A 24,855-nucleotide genomic window follows, 5' to 3' on the forward strand; every position below is an offset into this window, starting at 1 on the left:
TTATTTGAATAAACACAACCTGGCAAATAGAGGCCTGGACTTGACTATAGCATGAAGGTCGGAAGACTCTAGGGTCTCCAGCAAGTGTTTCTTTCTCTGTAGACAGGGCTTTGTACATAAATTATTCTTCCCTAGAATTCCTTCCTTCTTTTATTATTTGTTTGTTCATACATAAGAAGACTTTATTTTCACTGGTTCTTAGTGTCTGGAACAACCAAACTAGTAACAAGACCACTGATTCCCATTGTTTTCGAATACTTCCTAATTTATACTGATATTAAGGCTGAACAAAAATCTCAAATCTCCTTTAGTTTTATGGAGTCATTTCTCCCCATCTCTGAACTTTTGGCACTAGAGGCAGCATACAGGATGAGAGTATAATGATTATTGGTGATCTCAAGTTACAGAAATTGGTAGAATTTGCTCAGATCTCACCACATGATCTTGATGGACCTAATAACATTTGCTACTTTTACTTCCACTATGGAGGGAAGAAGTTTGAGGATAAGTGATTTCTAAGGAATTTCTGGCAAGAAAATTATGAGATTCACTAATATGACCCTAAAATGAATTCTCCACGAAAATCATTTGCATTGGTTACAAGCAGAGGTAGAATCACTTTGAAGTTAGTGAAACTCTAGGTTTCTTTGTTCCAGGAGCCTCAGTCCAAGGCCCTGGGTCAGTTTTTCTATAATTTGGCCTTCTGTATCTTAAAGAGTTTCTCCTAAATCAAATAAACTTCATACCTCCCCAAACTTGGATTCCTAGAACATACGTTAAGATAACCTTTGAAATAACCAAAGACTTCATAGTAATGTTTCCAACTAAGATGGTAAATAATAAATCACTGTGGGGGATTAAGCTTACATTTTCCCAAATGTTTCACTTCTCTCTCAGTTTGTTGGAATGTAATCATGGCTAAGTATTCAATATGTGTGTGATGTTTTGTTTGTTTTGGGGTGAGGTGGGGGCTACTCCTAAGAAGTGCTTAATTAGTTTGTAGCCCCTCCTAACAATTATTGACCAACCATACTGGAGGTGCAATGTGAAAGCCTGAGGATGTAGTACTGCTCAGCACTAGCAGCTGTTGGAATTGTGGAGGTGTTGGAGATTTCCTGGACCACCCTGACAGTGCAGGGGACTTCCAGGCAGCACTGAACAGCGGGCAGGGGACAATGTGTTGTGATGAATGAACTGCAGTCAGCAACATGCTCTTTGGCTTTTTGATAAGTATGTTTATGTAAGCTACTTGGAATTAGAGGAATCTGAACATTTGAAGCACAGATATATCTCAGGATCTATCAGTTAAGTGATATTTGGGAAGAGGCTTTGTATAGAATCTTAGATTTTTTTCATATAGTCAACAAGTCATTTTTTAAAAAATTTTATTAGTGAAACACCATGAGGTACAGTTGTAGTCTTAGAAATCTTTGTGCTTGGGTTTCAATTGTATCATTGTATAATGGTCAAGTATCAAGAAGTCATTTTAACACCTAAGTCATGCTGGATGTTGGATAATAGAAAAACCAAAGAGCAAGGAACTTGTCAATTAGATTCGAGTTGAAAACTTTATAAATGTAAGCAGTTACCCAGAGAAATGAGATCTTGACTCAGAACCCCAAAGAGAGGTACGTGGTGTTAGAAGTCAGGCAGTAGAGTGGAAAAGTTCCGGGCTTTTATACACTAGATGGCACTGTGGGTGCAGAGGAACGCCCTAAACTGGTTCTTTTGTTACTTCAATCTGTTGCAAAATAATGTGGTTGAGAAAATACTATGTTATAAAATCTTCAATTGGGGTGGGGGGATATAGAATGCACTCTTAATTACTTTGAGATTCACATATGACCTCGTTTGGTTATATCGTAACCTCATTTTGTTATATATATATATATATATATATATATATATCTCATTTGATAATATTGTAGAGTTGTATGTGCATGCCATTGGAAGAAACTGATCATGCATCAGTTTTCTAATAGTCACATAGAGCTTTCCCTCTCCCATCTTTCTGGTCCTTTTCTTGAAGTGATGTTACCAATCTGTGGTGTGTTTGATAATCAATCTATTGAGCAATGATAGGGTCTGCTGAATTTCTATCAAATTTCAAGATGTGAACTTTATTCTTTTTGATAGGGGTGGTGGTACACAAAAGTAGCAATAGCTGGGGCTTGAGAATCACTTTTTTACCAGTAGACTGGCTGTCCCTTTTCTCTGAGCCAGTGAGAAAAATTTGAAGGCATATGTCTTCTGTGAGCATTTTCTATTAGGATGTAACAATACTCTTGGGGATTATGTCTGAGGAGATTTCACACAAAGCCTGCTAAGAAGGCTAAGAAAATGTGAAAGTTGAAAATATTTTCAAGTATGTATTAGAAACAGCCTCAAACCCCTGAGTTTTTTATCAATCACTAAAAGAACCCCTGAATTTTAAGAGCTAGGTTGCCTTATATAAGGCATTGATGTACATTTTAAATTATAGAGGTGTGCACCAAATTTGTACTCTTCCTCCTATAGAAGTGTTTGACAATGAACTAGGAAATCTTGACTTCAAATTCCTTTCAGTCATGAATTGAAACTCCTATGGACCCTTAAGATTGAGGAAGAAATAGAAAGTAGATTATATTGGTCATTTTGTTTTGTGGTTCTGTTTTGTTCCAGGCTAGATCCTGCCATCCTATTTGTCATTTGTAGTGGAATAAACACAAATAACTTATATGTATTGTACCAGTGTGTTATTTGCTCTGGAGATAGCACTGCCTCTCAGAAATTGTACCTATGTACAAATGAGTACCTAAAAGCTCCTAGGCTAATAAAAACATGTCCCCAACTATCTCACCATCTCTTTCCTCAGAGTTGCAAACAAAAAACCAACAGTATTTACCACTGAGCACTCCCTTCAGGAGAGTATGCAGTGACTATAATCAGGGTTTTTTTTGTATTTTTGCTGTTTATTTATTTATTTGCTTTATTGACTTTAAGTGCAATTGCAGTTTTAGGGTGTAACAAGAAGAACCTAGAGAGGTGGTTTGTGAGGAATATTGCTTTTGTTTTTTCAAGTTAGCCAGTGAAGTGTCATGGCCTGGAGTTGAATTGGAGGAAAGCAAGAAGGCTAGAAGGAGGGGAAAAGGGCATAAGGAATATGGAGGCCAAACAGTCAGGAGTCAATCCTGTTTGGAAAGAAATTTGATTAGTGAATGTTGGCTGAAGATAGCACTGCACTGTAGCACTGTCTTCCCATTGCTCATCAGTTTGCTCGAGTGGGCCCAGTAATGTCTCCATTGTGAGAATTGTTGTTACTGTGTTTGGCATATCGAATACATCACAGGTAGATTGCCAGGCTTTGCTGTGCGGGTGATATACTCTCGGTAGCTTGCCGGGCTCTCCAAGAGGGGTGGAGGAATCGAACTCGGGTGGGCCAGGTCGGCAGTGTGCAAGGCAAATGCCCTACCGCTGTGCTATTGCTCCAGCCCAGCTGAAGATAGGAGAGGACTAAATACATGTTAAAATATGGAATGGGTGGCATAAAGTTCCAAGTTTAAATTTTCATATCACTGGATAAATCAAGGAAGAACAAAAATATTCAGAAATGAGATATGATGACAAAGGATAAATGTTTACATATGCAACATAGACAGTTTCTTTTTTCCTTTCATTTGAACCAATGACAATTATTGAGTGATTTCTGTGGTTTTTGTAAACACGATTGAAAGCTACTCTCACAAGATTTTGCTGTGTTTTGTTTGAAATATTTTAAAATAGTCTACAAAGATCTCCATGTTCATCTTGAAAACATAACAATCCTTTCAAAACAGCCATAATCAGGGCAGGAAAAATATTGATGTTTCATTTTCCTTTGTTTTGTTATAGAGTGCACTCCCCCGATTTCATGCAAGCCTCCAGAACCTCCAAAAATAGAAAGGAAATTTCCACCTTATAATGGCTTTGGTTCTGAAGAGGATTCTCTCCGCTCCTGCATAGGCCTTGTTCCTACACCCCATCAGAGGGACTTCAAGAAGTTCATGGAAAGTGACAGGTGTTTGATGGAACCATGATTTTAGTCTGATCTCTCCCAAATGTGTTTAGAGTTTATAATACAGTCCTTATGGCAGAACATGAAATGCTCAGCTGAAGTTATCTCAAGTCCAGAAACAAGTTGTTATAGCTTTTTTAATGGAACTGATTAGCAAGCAGCATTTAAGAAATTCTTACTTGGGTGGTAATTTACCTTTTTGCAATTGTATTGAATTATAATTTACTTGCAACATTAAGTTTAAGGTATATAACAGTAATTTGATATATGCATATTGCAAATTGATCACAATAAGTTAACATCTGCCATCACCCATACTTAGAAATTTTTCCCTTTGTGATGAGATCTTTTAAGACCCACTCTAATAATCAACTTTCAATATAAAGTATAGTATCGTTTATTTATAGGCCTGTTTAAATTTTCCCCTTAAAATTTTCTTAATTCTCTGTATTCTTATGCTTATAGGATTTACCTGTGCCTGCAAAATTTGAAATATGTTAGCACAGAATTATTCGTAATATTATTTTGAAATCATATACCTCTAAAAAAGATACAGTTTGGGGGAAAACATTTTACTTTATTGGCTTATCATTTATTGGGAATAGTTTGGAATTTGAGGAGATTAGCTCTATTCGTCTGCATGTGTGTAGGTGCCACCAACTACACACACACACACACACACACACATACATACACACACACAAAAAAAAAACAAACAGATTCATTGGAAGTGGATGTTTTGTCATAGAACTGAGCTTACATGGAGGGGAGAGTTTGGGAGGAGTCTTTGGGGTAGTGGTGGAGGGAGGCGAACTCTCTGGTAATGAGTGTGGTTTTGGAAAGACTTATGCATTAAAAATACTATTAACAGTATTGTAAATTCTAGTATTTTAATAAAAATGGCTAAAAGAAATGAAAAGATAGTAAATAATATTGTTAACTGTGGACACCAAGTTAAATAAAAGCTTTTAGCTGGAAGCTTGTACTCTTTTCCCCTTTTCACCCATTTATTCAACCCACACTCTTCTGGCAGCTACTGAATTTATCCTCTTATTTCCTGTTTCTTTGACTTTGTTTTATTTTTCAGATTTCACATAAAAAGTGATATCATATGGTATTTGTCTTTTTTTGTCTAATTTATGTCATTTAGTGTTATGGCCTCAAGGATTCATCCATGTTGTTATAAATGGCAGAATTTCATTCATTTTTATGACTGAATAATATTCTATTGAATACACACACATATATATTATTACATACATATCCCATTATGTATTTCAACATCCTGTTCAACTATGGTCTTTCCAATATGCTATAACCTATAACTGTAGCATCTTAATTTTTGTAATTATACTTTATAAAGTTTTCACAATAATAAAATTACCTAATATATTTTCAGTGTATCTCTGCTATTCAAAGATGCATAAATATATGTATTAAATATTATATCTATGTATATAATTATATATATATATAACTTACATTTTTTATCCATTATTATACCAGTGGATACTTTAATTTTGGGGTCTTGGCTACTGGGAATAGAGCTGCAGTGAAAATGAAAGGTTCAGAATCTTTGGCACAGTGTATTTCACTTATTATAGATATATTTCCAGAAATAGAATTCTGGGTCATAAGATAATTCTATTTTTAGTATTTTGAGAAATGCCCCCATACAGTTGTTCATAGCAGATATACCATTTAATACACCCACTAATCATATATATGAGTTCCTTTTCCTTACCAACCTTGCTATTGAATGATTATTTGATCATCTGAAAATCTCTAAAGTCATCTTTTCAATATATATTGTCTTTATATAGAGAGAGTTGATCCTTGGATGATACTGTGAGCTAGGGGCACTGACTTCTGAACAGTGGAAAAAACTGCATATCATTTATTTTTTGCTTTTTGTATGGTAGGTTCCACATTAGGATTCAACCATCCAGAATCTTTTGTTGGTTGAACCCATGAGGATGGAACCTGTGGATAAAATGTCAGTATTTATGGATCCACACAGTTCAGGCCTATGTTGTTCAAGTGCCAACTCCCTTCCAACCCCCACCAACCAACATGCACACTTATTGATGTATTTGTGTGTATATAAAGATGGTCTCTAGGAATTGATGTAGAGTAGGGAGTCAGGATAATTTATTTTTTAGCTTTATTTTTAAGAAACACCTGGTAGTGATTGGGATTATCCAGGCTGTGTGCTCTGGAGTTGCTCCCAGCAGTCCTGGGGGGTGGGGGGACACCATGCAATTCTGGGCATAGAATCTGGGTCTCCTGTGTGCAAAGCACATACTCAGTCCATTGAGCCATCTCTCTGGACCCAACAAACTTTTCAAAAGGGTCTCATATTAAATGTTTTTGGCTTATGGGTCCTATGGCCTCCACCACTTATCTCTGTTCTTGTTGGGTGAAGCAGCCACAGACAGTAGATAAACTAATGTGTAACTACATTCCAGTAAAACTTTGTTTATGGACACCGATATTTAAATTTCCTGTCAGTTTTACATATCACAAAATATTATTGCTTTGATTGCCTTTCAACCTTATAAAAACCATTCTTAGCTCAGAAACAAGTTGCCAGCTGTTTGGTCCACAGCATGTAGTTTGCCTGCTCCTGATCTAGATGCTTTATTGATTTATACATGTTTTAAAGAATGTTATTTGGTAGTTAACATGGATTTTATTTAAGAGGTTTGCTTTAATTTCCATAACCATGCTCTGTAACCACAATTTGTTCATGTGACTAAAATTTCAAAAGTATACTTTCAAAAAGTTTCTAATATATATGAAGAAAACTTCCAGAGCCCTCCTTGTAAAATCCCATTCTTCATTTCCCAGGGCTATTTTTTTGCTTCTGGAGGGAGAGCAGCTCCTAGAGAAAGAGGTTTGGGGTGGGAAGTTGGGAGGAAAAGGTAGCAGGTGCTTGAATAGGATGTAGATTAAGGATGGAAGTCCTGTGTGAGTGAAAGAATAGTTAGGAGAACCTCTGGGGAAATTGGTAAAGAGAACATGTAGTAGGACAAGGAGAAGGAAGAGACCGTGTCCTGACTTAGATAACATTTAATAGGGTCAGATGATTTGTAAGACCTTCAGAATTAGGAAGAACACGGTTTTTCTCTTGTTAAATAAGATATATTAAGAGGCATGTAAAATGTTGGGCTGTAACAGTAGCACAGCGGGTAGGGCATTTGCCTTTCACACGGCCGACCCAGGTTCGATTCCTCCATCCCACTCTGAGAGCCCAGCAAGCTACTGAGAGTATCCTGCCCACATGGCAGAGCCTGGCAAGCTCCCCGTGGCGTATTCAATATGCCAAATAAACAGAAACAACAAGTCTCACAATGGAGATGTTACTAGTGCCTGCTCGAGCAAATCAGTGAACAACAGCAGGATGATAGTGCTACAGTGCTGTGTAAAATGTTATCTTTGCCAGGTCGTGATGTCCTTTGTTTTCCAAGAAATATATTTTTTCATTTTTTTTCAACTTTAATTTTTTTATTGAATCACTATGAGACAGACCCTTACAAAGATGTTCATGGTTAGGTTTCATTCAGTGTTCCAACACCCATCCCTCCAGTGCACATTTCCCAGCACCAATGTCTCTCCAGTTTCCCTCTCATCACCCACCACCACCCCATCTCCTCTCCTCTCCTCTCCTCTCCTCTCCTCTCCTCTCCTCTCTCTCCTCTCCTCTCCTCTCCTCTCCTCTCTCTCCTCTCCTCTCCTCTCCTCTCCTCTCCTCTCCTCTCCTCTCCTCTCCTCTCCTCTCCTCTCCTCTCCTCTCCTCTCCTCTCCTCTCCTCTGTTGCCAGCTGTTTGGTCCACAGCATGTAGTTTGCCGTTTCCCCTCCCCTCCCCTCCCCTCCCCTCTCCTCTCCTCTCTCTCTCTGCCTCCCTCCTTCCCTGGTTTTCCTTTTGGGCACTTTGGTTTGATCAGGAATATCCCTTTGCCTACTTTTTTTTTCTTTTTTTATTAGAGAAACACCATGAGGTACAGTTATAGGCTTACAAATTTTGTGCTTGGGTTTCAGTTATACAATGATCAAGTGCCCATCCCTCCACCAGTGCCCATCATCCATCACCACGGGTCCCAGCATCCCCTCCCACCCCCCATCCCCCGATCCCATCCTGCCTCTTTTAATACTCAGTTCTTGTCCACCTGGGTCGGTCATTCTCAGCTATTATTGTCATACTGGTCTCTTCTCTAGCTTACCTACCCTCCAACCCACACATACTTGTGATTGATTCCAACCACTGACTAGTCCTCTTAGTCCATTTTCCCTGGCTATGAATATTAGTCTTCTATATATTTTTCATATACCACAAATGAATCATTCTGTATCTGTCCCTCTCGTGACTCATTTCACTCAGCATCATACTCTCCGTGTCCATCTGAAAGCAATTTTTTTTATTTTTAAATTATTTATTTATTTATTGAATCACTGTGGGAAAAGTTACAAAGCTTTCAGGTTTAGGTCTCAGTCATGCAAATATCAAACACTTTTCCCTTTACCAAAACTTATTTTTTACCACGAAGAACTCCAATAAAACCCCACCCTCCACCCCTCCCAATGCCTGCGAGGCAGATGAATTCTAGTTAACACTCTATCTGCTTTGATTAGATTCATTGTTTCAATAAAAGATGCACCACTATTATTTAGAGTTTACCACCGCCCCCCCCCCATCAGACATGCTGAAAAAGCATTGTGAAATGATTTGCTTTCTACAGCTGGGCTCAAGGATTAAATGTTGGTTTTAGATTTCCGCTATTTTACTTATTAACCCTGGAAGTATTTCTACTGAGAGTCAGATAATTAAGAGATTGGTTTCTGTGCTCTGGAGTCGTGGCCGTGCCGGAGAGCCACTTGTGGGGGGCAACTGGTAACCTCGGTAGGGTATGAAGGACGGACCGGAATGCCCCCCTTCCCATGAGGTTTTAGTCGCCCCCACACCCCCGGCTCATACCTGCTCTCCACAAGGCTCACATGCGGCCGCCATCTTTCTTTCCAGAGAGGAGAGGGCGAATGGGGCAACACGCTTTCCCCTCCAGGCAGACATGATGGCCTGGATTAAAGCATAGTCCGTTCACTTTTCTGCTCCAAGCTGCTGGGTTCTGCATTAAGTCCTTGTGCTTCTGGGGCCGTGGCCGTGCTGGAGAGCCGCTCGTGGGGGGCAACTGGTGATCTCAGTAGGGCATGAAGGACGGACCGGAACGCCCCCCTTCCCATGAGGTTTTAGTCGTCCCCACACCCCCGGCTCATACCTGCTGTCCACAAGGCTCACATGCGGCTGCCATCTTTCTTTCCAGAGAGGAGAGGGCGAATGGGGCAACACCCTTTCCCCTCCGGGCAGACATGATGGCCTGGATTAACGCATAGTCCGTTCACTTTTCTGCTCCAAGCTGCTGGGCTCTGCATTAAGTCCTTGTGCTTCTGGGGCTGTGGCTGTGCTGGAGAGCCGCTTGTGGGGGGTAACTGGTGACCTCGGTAGGGTGTGAAGGACGGACCAGAACGCCCCTGTTGCCATGAGGTTTTAGTCGCCCCCACACCCCCGACTCATACCTGCTCTCCACAGGGCTCCCATGCGGCCGCCATCTTTCTTTCTAGAGGGAGGAGGGTGGAAGGGAGCAACACCCTTTCCCCTCTGGGTAGACATGATGGCCTGGATTAACGCATAGTCCGTTCACTTTTCTGCTCCAAGCTTAACTCTGATTTTCAGGGAGAAACGTTGGGTGATTTACTTCCCATTGATCACTTTGTATATATGGAGATGTCGCACAGCCACTAAAGCGGCCACGCAGTTTGGAGGAAAAGTCCTAGTTCCTGCATACTCGAACTATGCTTGTAGAGGCTTCTGGTCACCAGGGTTCCATCAGGGGGAGGCGGGATGCGGCACCTACCCCATCTGGGACTTCCCGGTGATCTAGGCTCTTTTTGGAACCTGGTGTCTTCTCCGGGAGCTGTGGATCCAGCCCTCCACGAGGCCCTTCTTCTCTGTGGCTGTATGCTGTCATTTTTTTATTTTAATTTTTATTTAAAAATATTTTTGTTGTTGTTCTTAAGGCATGGTAATTTACAAAGTTGCTCATAAGAGTTTCAGGTATACAATATTCCAACACCAAATCCACCTCCAGTGTCAATTTTCCTCCTCCTGTTCCTGGGGTCCTCTTCCATACCCCATCAGCCTCCTAAAGCACGTTTTTAAGTTTGGTTCTTGTAGTTTACTTTAATTTGACTTTTTAAATTTTTTTAATTTTTTATTTATATATATTTAAATTTATTTATTGAATCACCGTGAGAAAAGTTACAAAGCTTTCAGGTTTAAGTCTCGATCATACAATAATCAGACACCCCTCCCCTCACCAGTAATTATTTTTCACCACCAAGAACCCAAATATACCTCCCCACCCCTCCCGATGCCTGTGAGGCAGATGATTTCTACTTAACTCTCTCTCTACTTTGAATACGTTCATTATTTCGACAAAAGATGCACCATTATTGTTTGGAATTTTCCCCCAACAATCAGAACTGCTGAAAAGGCATTGTGAAATAATTTATTTTCTATTACTGGTTATGAAAAACCTATGATTTTGAATTTCTGACACTTTATTAATTGTCTGGAGGGATTTCTGCCAAGAACCGGATAATTACGAGATTGGTGTTTGTGTGTCTGGTGCCATGGCCATGCCAGAGAGCCGTTCGTGGGGAGCAATTCATGGTCTCGATTGGGCTTGAAGGATGAGCCGGTTCCACCCCCCTTCCCATGAGGCTGCAGTTGCCCCATCACTGCCGGCTCATAGCTGGCTTTCCAATAAGCTCTGAGGCGGCACCCACCATGCTGCCAAGGGCGGGGGGGTGGGGAAGCGGAAGAGACAGACATCCTTTCTCTCTCTGGGGGGGGAGGGGCATGGCGCCGGAGTTTAATGCATAGTCCATTCACATTTCTGCTGCAAGCTGCTGCGCTCTGGATTAGTTCCATGTGCCTCTGGTGCCATGGCCATGCCGAAGAGGGCAATTTATGGCCTTCGCTGAGCGTGAAACAATAATTATTTATTTTTAAGAACATTAGAATTTTATGTTTAATTTTTAGAATCTATAGATCTCAAGTGTGGCCACCACACTTGTTAGGAATGCAAATCCTTATCTAGTCCACCAGAACTCAGACTGAGCTAGTCCTCCAAGGGGTTCTAACGTCCTCCAGGGTTTGCAGATCACTCAGTTCCATAAAAGGGACATCAACTCTCTCCTGTTTCACTCCCTTATAGATAGAAGTGTTTACAGAGAAATTTCAGGGCAGGACTTTTTGATGGATACTTTTCACTTACTGATGTTTTTAAGAGCAGCCACTGGAAGGAGTCTTGCAGGAAGAATGGCCCTATTGTAAAAGGAGAGGGAATGTTTTCTTTGTATAAGTAAACAAGTTGAAACATGATTCCGGGTGTTGCTTCTGGAACCATGGGGAGAAAACAGTTCTCTTGGGTAGTTGCTATAGTCTGTCTACACTGTATCAGTTTCCATAAAAAACACGAACTACAGACAGCAGTCCACGTTCTTGTCTTGCTGTTATGGCTGGAGCATGGTGGGTACAGGCACAAGTGTCTCTAATTGCATTCTAGTCCAGTGCTGCTTCTGTGTCAGGAATACAACTCCCCATAAGCTCCTCCCACACAGTGACCTTATTTCCACAGTAACTGCCATAGTCCACTGGTGACTTGTACAGCATAGTTAGAATAACCAGGATTTTTCAAACTGTGAGAACTTAAACTAGACAATCTCACAGAGCATATAAACCACATATTTTCAATGCAAGTAAATAAACTGCAAATTGTGAGGTGCTAATGCACATGATACATAATATGATTTATATATGTTGCTATGAAATATACATGAACATAGATATTGCTATGAAAAATTTACTGGGTGCTAATGGTTTTGTGATGCTGATATATTGGGAGTGATTGATGAAAATGCTTTCTTCTGAAAGCATATAAGGTTTTTAGTGTTCATGAAGACTTTTACTATTGCTGGAGTGAAATTTTATTGTGGTGATCTGCTGGACAGATTGTCTAGTCCAACCTGGAATAATAATAATAATGATAATAATAATAATACCCAGGTTAATATTTTATTGCTAAGCATGACTGAGTTAGTTACTTCACTCTGTGTGCCTACAGTGCTCTGTTGAGAATGTCTTTAATAATAGTATTATTATTGCTACTAAGTAATTAATAGTTACCATGTACATAATTTCAATCCTAAGAACATCATACAGATATTAGTGTATTCATTCTTCACATAAGAAACAGAAGTTCAGAGAGGCTGTACAATTTGTCCAAGCTCACACAGCTACTTTTTAGTTGAACTAGAATTTGAACCCAAGGAAGTCTGACTTCTAGAGTTTTTTATTGCCACAGAAACTGTACTTATCAGTGTGTACTTGTAACTTGTTTATATTATTGCATTTTCTCCTCATATGAAGAGCTCCTTGAAGGCTGGTATTGACTTTATTACTTCCCTCAGGGTAAAACCCAACCTAGTTGTTTCCAGGATGAGTATTTTGTCCATTGGAGAAGGAATGGGTGAAAAGTGAGTAATAGAATAAACTCTCACCCTTTTAATTCTTAATAATTTTAGGAGAGACAGATGATTTCCCGTCAGGAGGGTTATCATCCCACATTTGTACTGCCCATGATTATATAGCATCCAAAATTTCAAGATTTAATATTAATCTCTGTCTTCCAGATTATCTATCTGCTGTTTCCATCAGTTATTTTTATTTCCTCTTATTTTTTATGGAAATAATTTTATTTCATTCTCTTTTGTTTGTTGTTAGGCCACAACTGGTGGTACTCAGGGCTGGTTCCTGGCTCTGTGTTCAGGGATCACTCCTGGAAGTATGCAGGAGACGATGCGTGGTGCCAGGAGTTGAAATGAGGTTGGCTGCATGCAAGGCAAGCACCTTAACCATTCTTTTATATCTTCGGCCTCTTTTCTTTTTAAATTGATACAGCGGCTAAAGAAACAATATAGTAGGTAGGGTACTTGACTTGCATGCAGCCGATCCCAGTTCCATCCTTGACACCCATATGGTCCCCCACATGGGTCACTCCACTACCAGGAGTGATCTCTGAGCACAGAGCCAAGAGTAAGCCCTGAACACTGCCATTTTGTGTAGTCCCCAAACCAAAAAACAATAAAAGACTAAAATTGCTATGGAGACCACACCAGCAGTGCTCCAGCAGTGATGCTCTGGGCCACCCAGGCCACAATTAGAGGTGCTCAAGATATAATGCAGTGCAAGGGATCTAATCCAAGGCCTCATACATGGGCAGCATGTACTCTACCACTTGAGGCACATCTCCATCCCCCCTTTTTTTAATGCCACATATATACGTATATATATATACATATATTCACATAAATAAAAGTATGTCTTCATTTTTTTTCAATCCTAGTGCAGTATGTAAGGCAAAATTTAGCACATGTTTGCTGGAACTAAGAAGTGATCATTTGTTTGGGGGTAGTGGGTAATAATTTAAAAAAATAGTGAAGAGTATCAGTCTGTGTAGCCCTAAATTGGGTCTGGTAGCTTTCAGTCAGTGAAGGAGATGTGCATATGATGAACTAGAAGGGGTTGTCATGGTCAGGAAGTGTTCCTGATAGGGGTTCACAAGGGTGGACAAGATCCAGTATAGGCACAGGGCACAGGCCCTGGAATAGGGGATGACACCAAGTGAAGACTTGGAAGTAGAGAGGAGTATAGTATGGACAGTAAATGAAGTAACTTTTTTATGATTTAAGAAGAGGGTATAAACATGACAATTAGAGTTGAAAATAGTCATATTTGACAGGAACTGAGTGTTGAAAGTAGATAAAAAGATATACAGGATAACCTTTCATTATCTGTATTGAAAACATAAGGCCCAAAAGGAGATAGAGAGAGACAGGGGGTAGCAAGAGAGGGAAGGAGGGAGGGAGGAAGGGAGGGAGGTAGGAGAAAAGAGAAAAAAAGTGCCTGTCCTAGTGGTAGTGGAGTGCAGGAACGAAACTGGGACGAAACTGGATTGGTGGTGGGATATGTACACTGGTGAAGGGTTGGCTGTTGCAGCATTAAATGACTGGAACTCAATCATGAACAACTTTGTAATTTTGTATATCACTGTGATTCAATAAAAAAAATTTAAAGAGGGTATATTATAGGTCATCAGGAAAAAAAACATTTTGCTTGTTTTTTGAAAAAAAAAAAAGACTATACATGCATGTCTCAGAAATCCAAATTGAGCAAGAGAGGTGGTTACTAGGAAGCAAGGAGAATGCTTAAGTTTTTTCGGTGCTGTGAATATTACCATAAGAGTATCTTGAGAAGTTTGATGATTAGCTTATTAAAGAAATATCTGACAACACTCAGTATTTTTCAAAGTGTCCTCTGGGGACTACTTCATTGGAATTTACTGGAGCATATTAAAAATTCAGGTTTCTGGGGGCCAGAGAGATAGTACAGTGGGAAGGGCACTTTCACACTGCCGACCAGGATAAAATTCCTGGCATCCCATATGGTCACCGAGCACGACCAAAAATGACTCCTGAGCTCAGAGACAGGAGTCAGCCCTATGACTCCTGAGCTCAGAGCCAGGAGTCAGCCCTGAGCAAAGCCTGGTCTGGCCCAAAAACAGACCAAAAAGCAGCTATTTGGAGATGCAAACTAACTCTGTGGGTGGAATTATGGATTCTATACCTTTAAAATTCAGGTGCCTTTTATACAAAATAAAGTTTGTGAACTGCTGGTCTAAAATTTTTTCACGTAGATTTTATTCCAGATTGATGGGATTTCCAGAACACAAGAAGTAGGTGAATAAATGGCATGTTAAATGTGAAAAAAATTAGCTTAAAATACATCTATAAATTTACATAAGTTATAGGAAGCTGAATATATAGTTGTGTACATTTGACCTGATGGTAGATCTCCTTCAGTTGTTTCAGTGATATCTCAGGCATTGGCGAAAGTTAATGAGTCTTTTGTGAGAACGCTGCTAAATCTGATTCTTATAAACCTGATGACATACCAGAGAAAATGTTTGACAAGATGTAGCTGCCCCTAACACTGTATGAATCCTGTCTAAAGTCTGGAGTACTCAGAACTAAGAAAACAACGATGTGAAAGTCTGTTTGTTCCAGGCTGTTTGTTCCTGAGACTGGCCTTCAAACTTGCTAGTTTTATCTCAGAGGAGAGTTTTCAGCCTTACTTCCTTGGACAGTTGGAGAAAGGGGCAGAAAGAAGCAAAATCTGCCTCTGCACATCAAAGATACTAGTTCTCCTTTCAAACACTGTCCTCCCATTGTTCATCGATTTGCTCGATCAGGCCCAGTAACGTCTCCATTGTGAGACGTCTTTTTACTGTGTTTGGCATATTGAATACTCTCGGTAGCTTGCCAGGCTCTCTGAGAGGGGCAGAGGAATCGAACCGGGCTCGGCCGGGCTAGCTGCGCTCAAGGCAAATGCCCTACTGCTGTGCTATCACTCCACCCTAGTTCTCCTTTCAAATCCTTGTAAACACAAGGAAAGAGTGAATTCAAGCACAGAAGGGTCTGAAAGTGAAGTCTTCTTTCTCAGAGTTGTGATGAGGAAAGTGTTAAAGTACATGCTTTATTTTCCTATTTGCCTCCTTGGTATAAGGATTTTGATTATCTAAGATCCCTATAAAGATTTATTTAGTATTTGTTGAGAAGTCTGTCCCTTCACTTCCTGACAAGCTTGATTCTTCTGTTGACAGACTTTAATTTATTCATTGACCAGGAAATCCACTCTGGGAATATTTTTTTGTTTGTTTTGATGACACACTCAGTAGTGCTCAGGGCTTACTCTTGGCTTTGCGCTCAGGTATCATACATTCTTTGTAGGGCTTGCAGAACCATACTGGATGCCAGGGATCGAATCCAGGTAGGCCACAAGCTAGACTACCACTTTACCCGCTTTACAATCTCTCCGGCCTCTACTCTGGGAACTTTTGATTCTAGAATTTGATTCCATCTTCAGTCTACCACACTGTCCTATTCACTCATTAATTCTAATTGGATATTCCAATCTGTATGGATCTTTTAGAAACTTTGTATAAGCATTTATTGAATACCAGCACCTTTGACAATGGTTAGTAATATGTAGTCCTGGGCTGAAGCAATAACACAGCGGTAGGGCATTTGCCTTGCGTGCAGCCAGCCCGACTGAGCCGGGTTTGATTTTTCCACCCCTTGGAGAGCCCGGCAAGCTACTGAGAGTATCTCGCCTGCACGGCAAAGACTGGCAAGCTCTCCATGACGTATTCGATATGGCAAACACAGTAAAAAGTCTCACAGTGTTACTGGGCCCGCTCAAGCAAATCTATGAACAATGGGAGGACAGTGACAGTGACAGTGACAGTCCCTCAAAGAATGGGTTATAAATGCTAGACAAGGACATGATAAAAGATTTGAAAAAGAAAGATACGTTTTCCCTTGAAGGAAGTAGAGGGGAGGGCACTGGGGAATTAGAAGAGAGACTCAGGAAGGAGAGGAAGGAAAGAGTAGATAAAGGAAAAGAAATGAGCTTGAGAAAATGAGGGGTGAAATGGAATAGGGCTCCAGGCACCAGTAAAGTCCCTCCTGAGGACTCTGGCAGCCAGCGCTGGGTGGTGTTTTCTCAGGGGACATCCTTCTGAGTAGAGAACTGTTTAATGCAGCTCTTTTGAAGTGTTTTTATAGCATTTGTTTTGGGTACATTGCCCAGTGTGTTACCTCAGACATACAAAAAAAAGATATTCCGGAGTGGGGGCAGAGTGATAGTACAGTGGGTAGGGAACTTTTGTTGTACCCAGCTGACCCGGATTTGATCCCTCAAGTCTCATATTGTCCCCCAAGCACAGCTAGGAGTTATTCCTGAGTTCGAGCCAGGAGTAACCCCTGAGCATTGCTGGGTTTACCTCCTGAGAAAATTAAGATATTTTAATAAATGGATGAAATTCTTCTATCTATATAGAACCTTAATTCCTTTAAGTGTATTATTTTTACTATAGTACATTTTATTTTATGTGACTTACAATAATATTAATGATAGGGTTTCATGCTGGGTTGGAGGAATAGCATAGCGGTAGGGCGTTTGCCTTGCACACAGCCAGCCTGGCCGAGCTGGGTTCGATTCCTCTGCCCCTCTTGGAGAGCCCAGTAAGCTACCAAGAGTATCTCGCCCGAGCGGCAGAGCCTGGCAAGCTACCCGTGATGTATCTGATATGCCAAACACAGTAACAACATGTCTCACGATGGAGATGTTACTGGACCCGCTCGAGCAAATTGATGAACAATGGGAGGACAGTGACAGTGACAGTGACAGGGTTTCATGCATGCAATGTCCCAATACCACACCCTCCAGCAGAATATTTGCTTCCCTCCACCCTTGTCTCAGAGGTCTCCTCCCCTTGGGTACACTCAAGTCTGTAGACCAGTTCTCACATTCTGTTGCCTTTCGTCATTTGTTATTCTCTTACTGTTTCTTTATACACTCTTATGAGATATCATGTGTATCTGTCCCTCTCCTGACTGATTTCTCTCAACACCATGCCCTCCAGTCCCATCCGTGTGACACCAAGTTGCCTGCTTCCATTTTTTTCCTATAGCCAAGTAGTATTTGATTGTACATATATATCACAGTTTCTCTATCCAGTTATCTATTATTGAACACTTGAGTTAAAACAATAATTCTTTCTTTGTTTTCTTTTTTTGAGTTCTCTTTTGTTTTGGTTTGGTTTGGGGCGACACCCAGTGGTCCTCAGGGCTTACTCCTGGCTTTGCTCAGGATCACTCCTGGCAGGGCTTGGGGACCATGTGGGGTACCAGGGATCAAACTCAGGTTGACCGCATGCAAAGTAAGCACTTTACCCTATTACTCTGACCCAGAACCTTAATTCTTACCAAGAATGTTGAACTTTTTTAATTTTGTAGTTTATGCTATCTTAAAAACAGCATACCTGAAGCTGGAGTGGGGCATATGAAGGTCAAAATACAAATATTCAGTTAAAAAATCAATAAATCATGAAGTTGTAGCTGCTAGCATGATGACTACAGTTAATAAAGTTAATAATACTATGTAACCGTGTTTGAAAAATGCTAAAAGAATATATCCTTTTTGATTTGCTTTTATTTATTTGTTTTGTAGCCACACCCAGCAATTTTCAGGTCTTACTTGTGCCATGTCCCCAGGGATCACTCGTGACAGGGCTTGGGGGACCATATGGGGTTCCAGGGGTAGAACTTGGGTTGCTGCATGTAAGGCAAGTACCTTATCCAATGTATTATCTCTCCAGCCTCAGGAATAGATCATAAAAGTTCTCATCACATGAAAATAATTGATTATGTATGGGGTGATGCACCCCAAACTGATGTAATGTTATTTGTCAATGCTAACACGATTAAACATAGCACTTTTATAGGTTTTGAAAAATATATGATGGCTATTACTTGTAAGATGCTTTAACCTTTGTTTTCCTTCCATTTAGCTATGGCAATGTAAGCAATACATTACGTTTTTTTGCCAGAATGTGTTCACGCAAAAATACCGAGATAAACAGGATGTTTGTTATTTCATATTTTCTCGGTGATGACACACTGTCCGTGTTTGAACCTATATTGAAGAATTCAGGTAAGAGATATCTCTTATAGCATTTTTTTTCAAACAGTGAACATCTGTTTATTTTGAAACTCAGGGAAAATGAACGGATTTCACAACTTAGACAAACATAAGGGAGTGGATTTTTTTTTCCCCAAAGTTACCGAATACTGAAGGGAGGATGGAGTAGTTAGTTTTCTGGTATCAGTGATCAAACAAACCACATGTGTGTTGTTGCACTACTGACCTACATCCCTGGTCTTTTCTTTCCTTAACCACTAGAGGTTCATTTTGACAAAGATCTCTTAAATGGGAACTCAACTATATAAAATTATAAAGGAGAAACCACTTGGGTTGGGTCAGGACTGGGAGCTTGTAATATCTCCTTTTGGCAATCATTACCCCTTCTGCATTCAGAGACTTCAAGGGCTGCCAAGTTATAGTCTGGCTACCATCAGTTTTACTCACAGTTACAACAAGAGACATATCTGTATTGTTGATAATACTCTTTATAAAATGTTTGCTTAATCAAAAGGCAAGAATCCAGATGAACATATTTAAGCTTCAGAGTCCATCTTCCTTTGACTTTTCTCTCTGTTGAAGCAGTTGCCAATGCTCCAGCATCCAGACTACTGGGAAGCTTCCATGTAGAGTGGGATACCATGGCCATTGTTGAACCCCACTGATTTTGACTTAACACATTATGAAACTGGAATTTTTCTGTCCAAAATGGTTTTTTGGGGGGCAAACTCACCAGTGCTCAGGGCTTAATTCCTGGCCCTGATCCCATAATTACTCTTGGTGGTGCTCGGGGGACTATTTAGGATGTTATGGATTAAACCCAGGTTGGCCACATGCAAGGCAAGCACCTTACGCACTCTACTATCACTCCAGCCCCTAAAATGTTCAGAAATGTCTGAAAAGTTGGTGCTGAAAAGACACCATTTGGGAAGAAAGAAATTTAAAGGCTCTCATTTATACTGTTTTCAGATTTCCATGGTATACATACCCCACCATAGACAATTTCAGGAAACTAACACTAAAACAACTGCTGTAAGGGTTTTTCCAAAATCCCTAGAAATTTAGGGGTCCTGGAGATAACTCAAAGGGCTGGGTTGCTTTCTTTGCATGCCTGAGGGCACTTGTTTGGTCCATGGAACTACATAGACCCTGAAACACTACCAGTTTGATTTCAGTGACCCCTAGTACCACCAGGGCTGAGCACTGATTCATCACTGCCAGGCGGGATTATTGGTGGGAGTTGCCCCTGTTGTTCCCAAGCACTACTAGGGAATCCCTCCCCAAATACATTTTAAATAAATAGTAAAGCAAAACAAACAAAAACTGTATATTCCAAATCCCTGAAAATTTAATAATCTGTTCTTAAGACCTAGGATGAACATATCAATGAATAATAAATACATTGTATAGCTAAGTCAGATTTCACTGTGATTCGAATAATGGGTCACATATTCCAATGTAAAATCAAATAGAGATGAACTTAAAGTCAGGCTCTTAAAGGCCAAAAAGGTAACTCCATACTTCTAGAATGGGGGAGATGCAATCATGCAAATTGCAATATGCCTAAAACAGAAAAGGGATGTAATGCTCAACTCCTAGTTTACTATTCACAGCAGTCACAACTGACTAGCAACAACTATCTTTACAAGAACTTTTATGAGGTTAAAATTTGTGCTTATGCAGGTCCTTCGAAAGGCAAATCACAAAGTTAGAATTAAGTTGCAAGAAATTTGGTGAGAAAAAAGATCTGGGAAGAGCCAGAGGATAGTAGAAGAGCTGTCAGACTACACTGTAACTCTGACTCCTGTGGAGGACAGAAGGAAGGGGAAATGGGGGCCATCTTTGCAGTGAAATTCTGAGACAGTTTTGGCATGGCTGATGGGGTAGTCCAAAAGCTAAAGCCGATGTTCAGTGTTTCCCAAAGTGAGTAGGGAATGAGAGTAATCCAGGGAGGGGGGTGTTGGTGTAGCCTGAGGCACAGTTGAGTGGGGGACACTTTGTGTTTGTCTTTAAAAGGTAAATTTCTAGGAGGAGAACACAATAATTTTTTTTCTCAGATGGGGCAAAAGCTACATAAGCTTGGGAAATACTGTATTATTTGGAGGAACATTCAACTGGCTGAAGAGTTCCTTGCCTTAGTATCTCTGGCAGCAGCCTTTGGGAAGCATCACTTGGGTACAAACCTAGGGACAGAATTTATAACATAGCAGCCAGATCATTCCATCTACGAGATTCTTTAACTGAGAGACACATTTTCATGACACCCACAGTTTGTTCCCATTTTACTAGTGAGAATTCGGAGATGTTCATCCATGGTTTTTGAGCATGGTAGTGTGATGAAGCTGATTCAAAAAGCTCATCTGTTTGTCTCAGGTTGTGTTTATAGGTCTGGAGATACAGTTAAGTATCAGAAGTTATTGGAATCCCAAGTTCCACTCTGCTCATTGCAGGAAGTAAAAAAAAAATGAGATGATGAAGTGGTAAATGTTTTGGAGAAAGAAACACGCAACTGTGCAAAGAGAAGCACATATTTTGCCTGTAGAACAAAAGAGTTCCAGGGACGCCCATAGTTATCTTCATACACTTAAGTAAGCTCCTTTTCAGAAGTGGAGCATTTTACACTTAATCTGCCTGTCAGAACAAGTATAAGACACCATCTGGACAAATAGGTGGAAATGAGCTCAAGTGAGGAATTTTTGTACCTGGTACTGTTCAAACAGGCATGCAAGAATCATATCTTCTTGATGTTCCAGTTCTCACCACACTGCTGGGCGTTGAACAGATCCATGCTAAGTGTTTGTTATTTGGGCCTGGGCAGGGAGAGAGAGAAAGAACACTAGAATGCGAGATCACTTTTATCTTTCTGTATTTGCCTAGGAAGTCTCATTTTCTTTCACCAGCTGCTTCATTCTTCACTTCAGTGTGAGAATAATAGGTTATATGAGTTCACAGCTAATCCCCTATGGTCTATGTTTGAGCATGAACTAGCTCAGGGCAAGTCATATAGTTCTTTGAAGTATTAAGTCTACTCATTAACTTCTCTCTTTTTCTATAGGGTACGCTGGTGGGTTGTTCTTGAAAAGAAGTCGAGTTAAGAGGCCTGGGCAAGAAGTCTTTAAAAGTGAACCATCGGAATATATTCAGCCTGAGGAGTTTTATATTGGAACCAAAGTGAATGTGAATGGCTACGTGTTTCATCTGCTCAATGCTGATGAGTACACCTTAACCTTCATGGAGAAACATCCTGACAGGGTGAACTTGCTTTGTATAGTTCTTGACTTGCCTCTCAGCACTCTGTTTTTTCCTTTCTGTAGGCCTTTCTTCTTTCTTTTGCCACCTGTTTTACATTGGACATTCACACATGTAGCCATGAATAATGGGTCTGCGTGACTTGGCCCCAGGTTCTGTCACAGAGTCCAGGTTCTGGTCTACTCTGTTTACATGCTGGGTCCTCTGCTGCCCAGCATCATGAATGCCAGGCAGAGGCAGGCTCAGGATTGAATCAAGTTTCTTGGGTTTTCTGCTGATACTAACAATGTTTTCAGAAGGGAATGCAGAAACTATAGAAAAGAAAAGAAAATTTCTGTGCCACACACTGTGCTGTGCCAATTAATTGGCACAAACCACCCGAGAAGGCCAAGACCTGAAAAAACAGAAACCCCAAAGGAACTGGATAGTTGCATAGTTGCATCTTTCCCCAACAGGAGCTACCTGAGACTTAAAAATTCAATGACAAATTGGCAACAGTGAGCTCAGAGTTTTATTGTTTGAGATAAAATGGCAGATGAGTACGATTATTAAAAGTACAATGGTGGCCATGTGGTTCAGTAAAAAGAACATGTTGGCATGATCATGATTGTTTCTAAGTGTGGGCTAGTTTAGTTTGAAAACTTGTACATTTGAGAATCATTATTATTGAAAAGATCAATCTGGAAACTATTTGAAAAGCGTCCATCTTTAAGTAATAATTTTCATATGCCAATTACATGTATATAGTACCAGCTTCATTTCATATTTATACTAAATTCTCAGTGGTAAGTTGCCAAGATGAATCTCTCTGTATCACATGATATGAGACAGTTAAGGTCCTCTGAGAAGCAGATGCCAAGACATATGCATATATGCAAGAGATTTGTTTGGGGAAAAGACCAATGTAGAATCAAGGGAGGAGGGGCAAAAGCAGGGGAGCAGGTATGGGTAGACTGTCGTGTATTTCTTAGCCCTGAGAAAGGAGAGGGAGGGAAAGAAAAGGGGTGGGGAAAGAACTTCACAGGCAGCACAACACAAACTCTGGGCCAGAGCTGCTAGGACACCCATAGCCAACTGCCCATCAGTCCCATGTCAGGCAGAATGACCCAGCTGCTGGTGCCTCTCTGGGCTTAGTCATTGGATGAGGAAAGTTTAGGGAGAGTGTGGCTAAGGTAGGAATGCTGTGGAGGATTCCTGAAGCACAGCACCTGGGGGATGTCAGCTAACAAAGCTCTTCTCTGCATGGTCTCTCTTGGTGGGAGGCCCAGGGAGTACCTCCGGGCTCTCCATTTACAGCGGGAAGGATTCTGGTTATCAGCTGAGAACTGGTTGCTATTCCAAAGCACTGAATGCTTTAGATAAGAGATGTAAAAATAGGGCAGTTAGATATCTGGAGACTAACAGTTTGAGCATGGACATCTGACTCCACATTGAATAGCGAGGGCCCTTAGACATGTACCTTCCCTGAGCTGCACTTTCCTCCTCTTTCAAGTGGGAGTAAGACAGTGCCTATTTTCATAGGGTTGCTATGACAATGAGTTGAATAATCTATATGAAGTGCTCACTTCTGTGTGGCTCATAGCATGCTAGCTCGGTGTAGGTATTGTAAATGAGGGCTCTGTTTTCAAGTACAGCATTAACCCAAATAAAAATACATAGTATGAATATCTACCAGCATGCATGTGTATGTGTGTGTGTGTGTGTGAAGCATGAGTATGTGTGTGCATGTGTATAATATATGCACTTGGGCGTGTTTTTCTTTCATAAACATGAAAGCTTGGTAGGACATTAGCTATTATCAGCATCCCAAGCAAAAACAGCAGTACCTTTAGACTACCCTTAACAAAGGTATTCTATGCTGAGGAAGATTAATGTACTCCTTATTGTCAGTCTGGTGAATTTTTTCAAAAGAGCTAGGTAGATGAAAGAAAATGCAGGAAAGGGGCGGGGGATGGGAAGTTGCCATAGACACCAAGCTTCCTAGCGGATGAGAATTTTCTATTCAATGACCACCAGCGTTCTTATTTCCAAACTTGGTTTTTGCAGGATTTTGTTAGTCCTTAGCTGTAATTATTATTATTATTATTATCATCATCATCATCATCATCATCATCATCATTATTTTTATTTGGCTCTTTGGGTCATAACCTCCGATTCTCAGGGGTTATTCCTGGCTCTGCACTAAGGAATTACTACTGGCGATGCTCAGGAGACTATAATGGGTTCCAGGGTTTGAATCCGGGTTGGCCGCATGCAAGGCAAATGCCCTACCCACTGTACTATTGCTACTGGTCAGCTGTTATTATTTACAATGTAGGCTTTGTTGGATTGAATAGGAAGTCTGAGAAAGTAAAGAGCAAAAAAAATCACTTGGTAGGAAACAGGGATTAGGGGCTTCCTTGAGAATTGAATGTGGGGTATTGCAGTGTAGGTGGATCTGTGACACCCAGCTCTCTCTGCTGAGTGTAGAGAAACATTGTGGCCAAGAGGCCTGGAGGCTACTGAAGGCTCTTGGGAAAATGAGTGTCCACATTCTTTTATTTGTGTTTCCCAATATATGGGTTCAATGTCCAGAAGTTAAAGGGAAGAGGTTGAGGCGGACGGGTTGCTTTCTGTTGCCTGTACCTTCAGTTCATTTTGTTTTGAACTGGGCAATGGGATGTTGCTCAGTGTTCTAATGCCTTAACTGAAGAGATCCAAATCCGGCCATCAGGAAGATTACACTCCCTATATTTCAGGTATTTTTAAATACTTTCCCTTTCTTCTCTGCCCTTTCAGTTTCCTCTAAGTGATATCAAACTTGCCCTACAAAAGCTGAAAGCTGAACAATCAAAATCCAGAGAAATCCAGCAAGTATTTATAGCTCTTGATAGTCTTCACACAAGAAAGGTGGATTTTAATACATTCAGG

General features: G+C 40.6%; 1 protein-coding gene across 2 annotated transcripts in view; it reads left to right on the forward strand.

Annotated features, from left to right (window-relative positions):
* Positions 1–24,855, forward strand: part of EFHC2 (EF-hand domain containing 2) — a 316,613-nt gene that overhangs the window by 180,795 nt on the left and 110,963 nt on the right. For both annotated transcript variants that reach the window (XM_056131212.1, XM_056131211.1), the window contains exons 8-11: positions 3,871–4,036; positions 18,566–18,708; positions 21,752–21,948; positions 24,724–24,854. In XM_056131212.1, the coding sequence (XP_055987187.1) occupies positions 3,871–4,036; positions 18,566–18,708; positions 21,752–21,948; positions 24,724–24,854 (637 nt within the window). The remainder of the gene's footprint in view (positions 1–3,870; positions 4,037–18,565; positions 18,709–21,751; positions 21,949–24,723; position 24,855) is intronic.

Source organism: Sorex fumeus, unplaced genomic scaffold (genome assembly GCF_029834395.1).
Source record: "Sorex fumeus unplaced genomic scaffold, SorFum_2.1 ptg000086l, whole genome shotgun sequence".
NCBI classification, from domain to species: Eukaryota; Metazoa; Chordata; class Mammalia; order Eulipotyphla; family Soricidae; genus Sorex; species Sorex fumeus.